General features: G+C 40.8%; 1 protein-coding gene across 1 annotated transcript; it reads left to right on the top strand.

The window, feature by feature from the left end:
* Positions 1-1,126: 1,126 nt before the first annotated feature.
* On the top strand, positions 1,127-3,422 carry LOC110529621 (Cbp/p300 interacting transactivator with ED-rich tail 2). The gene is made up of 2 exons (XM_021611981.3): positions 1,127-1,267; positions 1,553-3,422. The coding sequence occupies exon 2, from the start codon at positions 1,561-1,563 to the stop codon at positions 2,290-2,292; it is 732 nt and encodes a 243-aa protein (XP_021467656.3). The 5' UTR covers positions 1,127-1,267; positions 1,553-1,560; the 3' UTR covers positions 2,293-3,422.
* Positions 3,423-12,305: the final 8,883 nt, after the last annotated feature.

The following is a 12,305-nucleotide window of genomic DNA, read 5'->3' as shown; positions in this document are numbered from 1 at the left end:
CCTTAATTGAGGAGGACGGGCTCGTGGTAATGTCTGGAGCCGAATCAAGGGAATGGTATCACATATATCAAACACATGGTTTCCATGTGTTTGATACCATTCCATTTGCTCCATTCCAGCCATTATTATGAGCTGTCCTCCACTCAGCAGCCGCATGTGCTTTGTACCCTCAGGAGAAGCAACAGGATATGTTTTTGTGCACAGCAGTGAGCATAGTCAGGTTTGAAGCAAAAACAGTACATTGGTTGAGGTGATCAGGTTTGTTTACAGAGCACTGAGCATGAGTTTGGCTGATCAAAACATCGGTGACAACCGCTAGGAGCAGGGCGCACGTACCGCACGCCTGCAGAGGCGTTTGGATATTCATAAAACATGGAACCAGCAAAGGCTCCAAAAGCATTGGATTGTTTCCACTGTTACAACTGTATTCATGTGTCTCTCAACATGTCAGAAATGTCAAATACTGATATAAAAACGCGTATTAATACAAATTAAATCTACACTGTTAAAGTGTTGTATTCTGTATACTTATAGCCTACCTTAACAGAGCATCTCATTGTCATTCTTAACATTATGATTCAGGATAGTTGATTCTGTAATTATAATTATGAAGGTTGATAAACTCGTGGATAACACATCCACGCGTATCCTAATGATATAGTTTTATGAATTGGTACATGTATAGATCCTGAACAGTTTTAGGAGTCAATAGATAGCCTAATAATCTGTCCATTTGGTCAATTTCTCACCTCTTTGCGCAAAATTGGGGAACAGCTTCTATGCATGTTGAACTTTCCAAAGCTGTGAAAAGTGAGTTCATGTTTTCCCACTCTTGCCTTAAACAGAAATAGCTGCAATGAGGTAATGTGCCTCGATGTTTCTGCTGTAAACGCGGGAGGCGATTGGTGCGGGAGGGTGGCGAAGGCTCTGCTCCACATTTTTTGCGATCCTGAATCCAGACTTTCGTTTCGTCAGATTCAAGATTTGTCTCGCTCCGCCCATGACTGGTTGTATAGTATATCAGCACTGGGCGAGGGCGCTTGAAACAGTTTTTTATTTTTTTCTGAGCTTAGGTTGAAAGTACGCTATCTTGGTTTTCAGAATGCACAGTGTTCACTGAGTTGGGACTACATATCGCATAAACTGGACTGATATAGTTACTCGTGTTGTGCTGACAGCGGAACCACATCCAAGGGATCCAGTCAAGTTTTGTGTATGGACAACAGCCTAGGAGTGACCTGCGGGAAATTTATACACTGAAAAAAAAGTAATTACAATATCACGGAGACATTTGATACAACCTTGCAGCTCTGTTATTATTGTGAACCAGTGTACAGTTACATTTTATACATAGTGTTTAATATTAATGTTTTGCATGGGAAGTATGCTTCTAAATACTTTGTAATTTGATAATTTGTAGGCTTTAACAGCAAGACTATTTACTGGGTGATAATCCTTTCCACTTTCATTGTGCGTAATTTATTGGATAAGCTAATGATGTTTGTCTTATCCTGTCGATATAAATGACATTTTATTTTTTAATTTGTGACAGCTTGGGGAATGGTAGACCGCATGATGGCAATGAACCATGGACGATTCCCTGAAGCTATTAATGGTCTCCACCATCACCACCCAGCACGCAGAATGGGCATGGGGCAGTTCTCGAACCCATTACACCATCAGCAACAACAACAGCAGCAGCAGCAACAGCAGCATGGTTACACTACTGGTATTATGGGAGATCATTTGCACTACGGAGGGGGAAATGTAACATCTAACCACGGAATTAGACATTCTGTGGGTTCGGGGAATGTAAATGTAAACGCTGGACACCCAAACGGCAACATGCCTCCCGGTGCGCGCTATAGCTCTCAATTTGTGGGACCCACCGCCGCCGTCCCCACTCAAGGACAGCTCGCAGCAAGTATGCAGTTACAAAAGCTCAACACGCAGTACTACAGCCACCATACACATCCCTCTCATCATCATTATATGCATGAGTTGCATCCTGCGAATCATCAACTTAACGGGACAGGACAACAGTTCAGAGATGGCAACACGAAACACAGCACGTCCAGTTTGCCTCCACAGGCGCACCATTTGCCTGCTGCAATACTGCCCCCCAACGTCATTGACACGGACTTTATTGATGAGGAGGTCTTGATGTCTCTGGTCATTGAGATGGGCCTGGACCGAATAAAGGAGCTACCTGAGCTATGGTTAGGACAGAACGAGTTTGATTTCATGACAGACTTCGTATGTAAGCAACAGCCAAGCCGAGTGAGTTGTTAAATCTCAGCAAGTGGATTTATACAGTCATCTACTCAAACAGACTTTAAAGCATTCCTGTTTGTCTCTTAAACTCAAGCATTCGAGAGAGATCTGCAATATACCAATGGAGAACCATTCAAACATGTAGGCTATACTAGATAAATTCCTCTAATATTTGGAAGGTCTAATATTTGGAAGACATCATGGAAATGAGTTTGTTTGAGTAGGAATGCACTACAATCTCAATCGAGTCTGTTAGAAGGAAAATCTTCAGATCCATGAAATGCATCATTACTTAATTGAACAACTGAACATGGGAAATCAAGGAAACCTACCAGAGTAGAGCTGTCTGCTTATTTGAATAGTCCTCAAAGAAAATAGAGATGTACAATGGTGTGCTTGGTATATTTATTTTCCTGCCTCATTCAAACATTTTGGATGACAGAAGATGTTGAATTATTATGAATTGCAAATGAACCATATTCTAAATGATCTTAAGTGGTTAAGAAACATGCTTCTAGACAAGTGCTGTGTCATTGTTCCCTACAATAATATACTGTAAAATTTTGTTGCGATATACTTATCAGATATCTGTAATGTAAAATGATTTGTCTATCATGGAAGAGAACTGCAACTTGTGTTTTTTTCTCTTCTCCCCTGCAAATGTCTTTCTAACATTGCTTGTATCCCAGCCAGGATGCGGTGTGAGTGAACTTGGCTGTCTTGGTTATTGTAAAGGTTAATTGTAGGAGAGATGTGGATCCTTCAATAACAGAGGGAGTGATGTGTTGAGGTGTGGGTATTGTCCACATGCTTAAATGGGACCTGTCTGGTAGAAAGAGTGAGACAAAATATTGTCTTTGGAAAAAGGATACTCCTTGCCTGAATACCCGGCCCCCTCCCCCCTGCTCCTTTCTTTGTGGACAATAAATGGTGTGGAATGTTATCAAGGTAGAGAGTATAATTTCACAGGATGTTTTCTTCCTCATCAGTTCTGAGAATTGACACCACTGTGCTTATTTAGTGTATGCGATACATGGCAATACTACTGTGTTGAAGCTTTCCAGGAAAGTTGGACAGTATTTTTGTAATTTATTCTATTTTAATTTGCAAACATGAATAAAGCAGCTGAAGTGCATTACTGAAGTGAACATGGTGTGATTGTGGGTGTTGGCATCCGTTCCATGTGTTTTCAATTTGTGGGGTTTGTTGTTGCATACTTTTGCATAGTGGCAGGACAAAAAACAACTATCCTTTTACATTCAGATTTCAGTTTGGTTCACATGGGCCCAAAGTTGTGGTTAGGGAAAGGGGGATACCTAGTCAGTTGTGCAACTGAATGCATTCAACTGAAATGTGCCTTCTGCATTTAACCGAACTCCTCTGAATCAGAAAAGTGCGGGGGGCTGCCTTAATCGACATCCACGTCTTTGGTGCCCGGTTAGTGTTGTTGTGAGGAAATACTACACTCTTAGGTTCTAGATAGCACCTTTTTTTCTAAGAGTGTAGTTCTGAGACTAACCACTAATGATGCATACAGCCTAAAAATACCCAACCACCTAACAATTCTAGTACTTATTACATAGGTATTACAAAGAAGTCTAGTGTTTTGCATCCCTGTGATTGAAACTATGCATGCATAGAAATACAGTGCAATGAGAGTTTCACTTTGTCCTTGAAACTAAGATAACACACCTGTGTTATTTATTATTTACGTGATACCTCTGCAGATATTGGACAATGATCTAATGTGATACTGTTTTTAGTTATGCTTGATATGCCATGTAAGAAGGCACTGCCATTGAATGCTGATTGTAAAAGGTCGGTCTTATTGTCAAGCTAGTTAATAAGTACACTCCTATTGTTTTCACCAAACTGTAAATAAGATAAAAAATGTAAAAGATTTAACACTTTCCTTGGATGACAATGAACTATGAAATAACTTTTAGACTTTTCAGTCCATAATACCTGTTTCTATGGATCCTTAATGGTGCGAGAGAGAGGAACCAAACACATACAAACGTCCTCCAGTGATTTTTAAAATTTCACTGTTGAAAAGCGATATAAATACAGTAAAGCACACACACACTACAGGGTAAAAAAAAAAAAATTTGAGCAAAATGGTGTCTTTTAGACACAACTGCAAACTTCAAGGAGTTGGTTTGATGGGAAGTGCTTGAGGAACAATTTAGGAGCAACAGAGAACCCCCCCCCCCCCCTCACCACTTGTGCTATGTCATGACTTACCTGGACCACCTATTGAGATGTGCCTTTTGTTAAGTAAATCAGGTGTTAAATGAGGTGAAAATGAGACTGGAGTGCCACTAGGAAGTACTCAATGAGATTATAGAATGAACCCTGAGATGTTACGCTGCAGGCGTCTAACCTTTACCATGCTAATGTTCGGTGGCTTCATCTGTTGAGCTCTCTCTCACTGTCTGACGAGACCTGAACCGTTTCTCAGCCAAGACAATTATACTACTGACTGTTCACTCCTAATTTATGTATCTATTACAGGGAGTTAATTTGAAGAGAATTTTAAACATGGCTTAAATCAATAATTGAGACTAATAAAAGTGCAGGGAGATGAGTCCCAGGTGAGATTTTTACTGAATATTGAAGTGGAGACTCATTCATCCCAGAGGCAATCTACCCTGTATTGTCCTTGAGTTTTTCCCCCATTTCCAAATCAGTCATCCCTTTCATAACAAAGAAAGGATTGGATTCAGAGGACACACTTTAAAAAGAAGCTTGAATTGTTAGCAGGGAGAGACTGAATAGTTGAAGGGTTATCAGTAAATTGCAATAATTCCTGAAATTGGTGTCATTGACTATAAAAAAACTAAATTGACACATCAATACACTAGGTTAGCAATAGAGACCCTTGTCTTTGTGAAGTGTGCTGTGCAATCCCTTTAATTATACTGAACAAAACATGTAAACACAACATGCAACAATTTCAAAGATTTTACTGAGTTACAGTTCATAGAAGGAAATCAGTAAATGTAAATCAATTCATTAGGCCCTAATATATGGATTTCACAGGGGCGCAGCCATGGCTGGGCCTGGGAGGGCATAGGCCCACCAACTTGGGAGCCAGGCCCACCCACTGGGGAGCCAGGCCCAGCCAATCAGAGGGAGTTTTTCCCCACAAAAGGGCTTTAATACAAACAGAAATACTCCTCAGCAACCCCCCATCCCCACCCCACACCCCTCCTTAGATGATCCTGCAGGTGAAGAAGCCGGATGTGGAGGTCCTGGGCTGGCGTGGTTACACATGACCTGTTGTTGTGAGGTCGGTTGGATGTACTGCCAATGACGTTGGATGCGGCTTATGGTTGAGAAATGAACATTAAATTCTCTGGCAACAGCTCTGTTAGACATTCCTGCAGTCAGCATGCCAATTGCATGCTCACTGAAAACTGTAGACATCTGTGGATTTGTGCTGTGTGACAAAACGGCACATTTTAGAGTGGCCTTTTATTGACCCCAGCACAAGGTGCACCTGTGTAATGATCATGATGTTTAATCAGCTTTTTGATATGCGACGCCTGATAGGTGGGTGGATTATCTTGGCAAAAGAGAAATGCTCACTAACAGGGATGTAAACAAATTTGTGCACAACATTTGAGACAAATATACTTTTTGTGCATATGGAACATTTCTGGGATCTTTTATTTCAGCTCATGAAACATGGGACCAACACCAACAACTACAAGTTGCGTTTATATTTTTGTTCAGTATACAGTGCATTCGGAAAGTATTCTGACCTCTTGACTTTTTCCACATTTTGTTACGTTACAGCCTTATTCTAAAATTGATTAAATCGTTTTAAGCAAATGTATTACTAATAAAAAACTGAAATATTACATTTACATAAGTATTCAGACCCTTTACTCAGTACTTTGTTGAAGCACCTTTGGCAGCAATTATTAGTATTCTTGGGTAGGACACTACAAGCTTGGCACACCTGTATTTGGTGAGTTTCTCCCATTCTTCTCTGCAGATCTGCTCAAGCTCTGTCAGGTTGGATGGGCAGCGTTGCTGCTCAGCTATTTTCAGTTCTCTCCAGAGATGTTCGATCGGGTTCAAGTCTGAGCTCTGGCTGGGCCACTCAAGCACATTCAGAGACTTGTCCCGAAGCCACTCCTGCATTGTCTTGGCTGTGTGCTTAGGGTTGTTGTGCTGTTGGAAGGTGAACATTTACCCCAGTCTGAGGTGCTGAGCACTCTGGAGCATATTTTCATCAAGGATCTCTCTGTACTTTGCTCCATTCATCTTTCTCTCAATCCTGACTCGTCTCCCCGTCCCTGCAGCTGAAAAACATCCCCAAAGCTTGATGCTGCCACCACCATTCTTTACTGTAAGGATGGTTCCAGGTTTCCTCCAGACGTGACGCTTGGCATTCAGGCCAAATAGTTCAGTCTTGGTTTCGTCAAACCAGAGAATGTTGTTTCTCATTGTCTGAGAGTCTTTATGTGCCTTTTACTGAGGAGTGGCTTCCGTCTGGCCACTCTACCATAAAGGCCTGATTGGTGGAGTGCTCCAGAGATGGTTGTCCTTCTGGAAGGTCCTCCCACCTCCACAGAGGGACTCTAGAGCTCTGTCAGAGTGACCTTTGGGTTCTTGGTCACCTCCCTGACTAAGGCCCTTCTCCCCTGATTGCTCAATTTGGCCGGGCGGCCAGCTCTAGGAAGAGTCTCCCACTCTGCAGAAATGGAATTGAAACTTCTTCCATTTAAGAATGATGGAGGCCACTGCGTTCTTGGGGAGCTTCAATGCTGCAGACATTTTTTTGGTATACTTCTCCAGATCTGAGCTTCGACAAAAATCTTGTCTCGGAGCTCTATGGACAATTCCTTCGACCTCATGGCTTGGTTTTTGCTCTGACATGCACTGTCAACTGTGGGACCTTAAATAGACAGGGGTGTGCCTTTCCACATCATGTCCAATCAATTGAATTTACCAAAGGTGGACTCTAATCAAGTTGTAGAAACATCTGAAGAATGATCAATGAAAACAGGATGCACCTGAGCTCAGTTTGAGTCTCATAGCAAAGGGTCTGAATACTTATCTAAATAAGATATATCTGGTTAATACATTTGCAAAAAATTCTAAAAACCTGTTTTCACTTTGTCATTATGGGGTATTGTGTTTAGATTGATGAGAATTTTACTTTATTTGATCCATTTTAGAATAAGGCTGTAAAGTAACAAAACGTGGAAAAAGTCAAGGGGTCTGAAAACATTTTCCGAATGCACTGTATATTAATTATTACAGTGAAGAGGAGTATCATTATGCCAAAAACCATAGCTATTGCTCTGCTGGTCAATCTGTGTGCCATTTACACCTTGTCGGGTGTGCAAACAAGCCGTGATTTGTATGTTTACAGTTTCTAGTAGAAGGAATACAATTACCTGTCCTTAAAAAAGGCTAAATGCTTTGTGATTAATTTTGCTCACAGGTGTGCACAGATTTTTTGTTGAAGACTTAATCACCACCATTTAAAGAACCAATCTGTACTTTCAACACCCTAACCCTGCCACTGTTTGGAAACTGATGGATTATGCTGGGTACAAATAGAATTAAAGGCAACCCAGAGGGATCTGCACTATCCAAGGTACTCTCTCTCACCCTGAAGGCATAGTGCTCAGGAGGAGCACTATGCCTCTTCTTCTTTCCATCCCAAGGTGAGAGAGAGTACCTTGGATAATACAGATCCCTCTGGGTTGCCTTTAATTCTATTTGTACCCAGCACCAGCAATATTTAATGTTTTGTATCTCCACTGGTCTTAGATGTGGCAAATATGTACATGCTTTTTCAACTTTGGGATTTTTATACTGTGTATCTCTCTTGATCAATGTCAATCTACATTCTGTTTCTGAGGCATCATGTTTGAGAGGAGTCATGTTGCAGAGGAGTTTTACATTCAAAATACACATGTAGAACTGCGTAACAGGGCCACTTTCATCTTGCACATACAAGATACACTCCACTGACTTCCTTGACAGTGTATCTCTCCAACTTATCTTTCTTTAATGACATGTTCAGGTTCTCTGGAGTGTTAAAGCAGGAGAGTGTCTTGGTTAACAATGAATCTGATATGAGAGGAGGAGGAGAGGAGCAGCTAGGGCCTGTAATGCTGTAGGAGACAGAAACAGAATGTAGATTGACATTGATCAAGAGAGATACACAGTATAAAATCCCCAAAGATGAAAAAGCATGTACATATGCCACATCTAAGACCAGTGGAGATACAATACATGAAATACCAGATCAAACATATAGTCAGCTTTCATGGTCGGATCATCTGATTGTTGGTCTACAGTATGTTTGATTTAAACAAGCAATTGCTTTCTGTCCCAAAGTTTTTCTGAAATCATACCACAAAGCTTTCTTTGCGCTTCACTTACAAATTCACTGCACATACTGCAGGACTCCAACTCAACTCCATGAAAAGGAAAGAGTCACCTTGGGTCAAATTAAAGCAATGCTTTAGATCTCTGTTGCTTATGTAACATGCACTCAGGGTATCCTACCTTTTATAACAGCTACTGCAGCACTGGAATATGAGTTGGCAAGACGGAGCAGGTCCACAGTTGACTACGGAATGTTTGATTGTGCCAATTATACTGGTGCCTAGCAGTAAGTAATCTTGTCATACAGTGTCAGTCGGAGCAAAGCGAAGATGAAAGGAACCTTCTGAAAAGTACATGGAAGACATAATAGATTTTGTTAATGAATAAACTAACCACAGATACTTAATAGTTTCTGGTCTATTACAGAGACTTTTGACATAAATAAATAATGTATCATATTTATTTATAGCACATTCATTTGTTTCTGGGCTCCTGATACATTGAATCAGTTTAATATAACAAACGCCTTTGATCAATCTGACAGAAAGATGGTTAAGTGTGATGTTAAATCTATACTGAACAAACAATATAAATGCAACATGCAACAATTTCAACGATTTTCCTAAGTTACAGTTCACAAGGAAATCAGTCAATTGAAATAAATATATTTGGCCTTAATCTATGGGCTGGGGAGCCAGGCCTAGACAAGCAGAATGAGTTTTTCCCCAAAAAAGGGCTTTATAACAGACAGAAATACTCCGCAATTTCATCAGCTGTTTGGGTGACTGGTCTCAGACAATTCCGCTGGTGAAGAAGCCGGAATCAGAGGTCCTGGTCTGCGGTTGTGAGGCCAGTGTCTAACGACATTAGAGGCAGCTTATGGTAGAGAAATTAAGATTCAATTCTCTGGCAACAGCTCTGGTGGACATTCCTGATGTCAGCATATAAATTGCACACTCCCTCAACTTGAAACATCTGTGGCATTGTGTTGTGTGACAAAACGGCACATTTTAAAGTGGACGTTTATTGTCCCTAATACAAAGTGCACCTGTGGAATGATCATGTGTAACAATATTGCTTCCGTCCCTCTCCTCGCCCCTACCTGGGCTCCTCTGCACACATCGACAACAGTCACCCTCGAAGCAGCGTTACCTATCGCTCCACAAAAGCCACGGAACTTGCAGAGAAAGGGAAACATCTACTTCAATGGGCTCGCACCCCGCACCCCGCTAACTAGTTAGTCATTTCACACTGGTTACACATGCTGTTAATCAGCTATTTGATATTCCACCCCTGTCAGGTGGATGGATTATCTTGGCAAAGTGGAAATGCTCATTAACAGCGATGTAAACACATTTGTGCACAACATTTGAGAGAAATAAGCTTTTTTGTGCACATGGGCAATTTCTGGGATCTTTTATTTCAGCTTATGAAGAAACATGGGAACAACACTTTACATATTGAATTATAATTTTGTTCAGTATAGATGAAAAGCTACAACCAAGGTTAATTTGCTGTCTACCAATACATCTTACTCAGGATGGAACGGTCTCTGACTCTGTTGAACGTCTTTTCTTTGAGGTGGAGGACATTATAAACAATTGAGCTGCAAGCACTCATTGATATAATTAAGCCTTGAGCGCAATGTAAAAATCTCTCTCTCGCTCTCTCTTTCCCTCTCTCTCTCTCTGTGTGTGTGTGTTGTAATTAGTGAGACATTTATAAAGTACTAAATCCATGGAGGACATTGAGAGTTATATTTCCCATTATACAGACTGATGGCCTCCCTAAGATCAGTATTGCTATAGCAATTATCTCGCATTAGCAAGTACATGTGAATGCTGGCTAGGTAGATTTTCTGATGCTCTCTGCTGATGGCTACAGTGCATTCAGAAAGTATTCAGATCCTTCCACATTTTGTTACGTTACAGCCTTATTCTAAAATGGATTAAATCGTTTTTTGTCCCTCATCAATCTACACACGATGCCCCATAATGACAAAGCAAAAACAGGTTTTTAAAAATCTTTGCTAATAATAAAAAAAATCTGAAATATCACATTTTCATAAGTATTCAGACCCTTTACTCAGTACATTGTTGAAGCTTATTTGGCAGAAATTACAGCCTTGAGTCTTCTTGGGTATGATGGAGGTGTCATAACTTTCCCTCCTAAGTGAGGATCAGCGAGAGCCCCTACTCCACCACCAGAGAGGAAGGGGGGGAAGTTGGCCAGTTTTATGACTGTCGTAAATACCTTGCAGGAACTCTCTCTCCCACTCTGCAGAAATTGAAAAAAAAAAATCCCTTTGTTACAACAGAGAGAGACTTTGCAGTACTGTAACATCAAAAGGTTGAACTTTGAGACAATATTCCCAATACAAAGAATGTGGGAATTGGTCGGGAGGGACTTAAAGAACAATTATGTCAGATCAGTTGTTGTTGTGTGATATTATTAAGGACGGTATAACCAAATAACGGTAACTCTACAACTGTATATGTCCCAGTTACATCTAAATGTTGTGGAACTTATATGATTAAATATGAAACTATTTGTGAGAAGATGAAATGTGATTTTAGCCTTCTAAATGAGATAATTGTTTTTAATGTAAGGTTTTACCCAGTCAGTAAGCACGCACATGTGAGTACAGACCTTGTGGCAGCGTGATGGAACCGCCCTCCAAGACAAGGGCATAAAAGGACAGCTAACAAAATGTACATTAGACCAGAGAACGTGAGGACCATCCACACGTAGAATTGGTTTGAATCTCTACAGACCAGAATACGGACGGTAAGCCGGACGTTTAAAATGGTTAGACTCTACATTAGACAAGCGTGCCCGATGAAAGGTACGAATGGTTAGAAACTCTGAAACTTTCAACAGAGAAGAAGAACATTTCTACCAGACCAGACAGCGTGAAGAGGTGGCTACACTGCTGAGAAATGGTTTAAAACTAAAGACCAGTCGAACTACAGCGCGAGCGGGATATGGCAAAATGGTTTGAAACTACAATACCAGAAAATGGTAAGACCCTCTGAAATTCTCTCAAAGAAGAAGACTACACAGGAACATTCAGTCTGCAGCTGTTAGCCTAGGAAACTCGATTTAAGACGAGACAAAGAACAATTTCCTCTCACCATTATAGGTATCTCTAGGGTATCTATTCTAAACAAACAGAGTGAAGGACGAGGCCCGCTGAATACCACGTGGTACACCTCTGGAAGATCTGTCCTAACAGACACTCATAGACCAACCTACTACAACTACAAAGGACATGGTGACCTCTGGTGGACAACCAGAGACTTACACAACCAGATAATTTCTGTTGACTGACTCCACAGACTGATCGGGCATTTTCAACAGAGAGAGACAACAAAGACATACAAGCGTAAATATGTGTTGCAATCCTAAATCCAAATGAGCGGTTGTTAGGGTGCTAAATATCCACATTTACGATGAGCATATTATACAACTGTATGCTGAATTCCTTTGTCTCTCCTCCTCCTGCACTTTTGTTCCCCACCCCCTTTCGTTGTGTAACCAGCCATCATATTGGGTTAGTCCACTAGGGACTTTTCATTGCATTATGTTAATATTCAATACTATACTGTGTGTGTGTTTATGTATTCCTTTGTGATTATTTCATTAGTTAGTAAATAAACAATTAAGCCAATTTG

The sequence above is a fragment of the Oncorhynchus mykiss genome, chromosome 8 (genome assembly GCF_057628025.1).
Source record: "Oncorhynchus mykiss isolate SJ-2025 chromosome 8, ASM5762802v1, whole genome shotgun sequence".
NCBI lineage: Eukaryota > Metazoa > Chordata > Actinopteri > Salmoniformes > Salmonidae > Oncorhynchus > Oncorhynchus mykiss.
Note: the sequence above shows the minus strand (reverse complement) of the source record. Positions and strands in the feature narration are given on the sequence as shown.

Bases quoted from the DNA above. Each gene is read 5' to 3' on its own strand.
- LOC110529621 (XM_021611981.3), top strand. From the start codon at position 1,561: ATGGTAGACCGCATGATGGCAATGAACCATGGACGATTCCCTGAAGCT.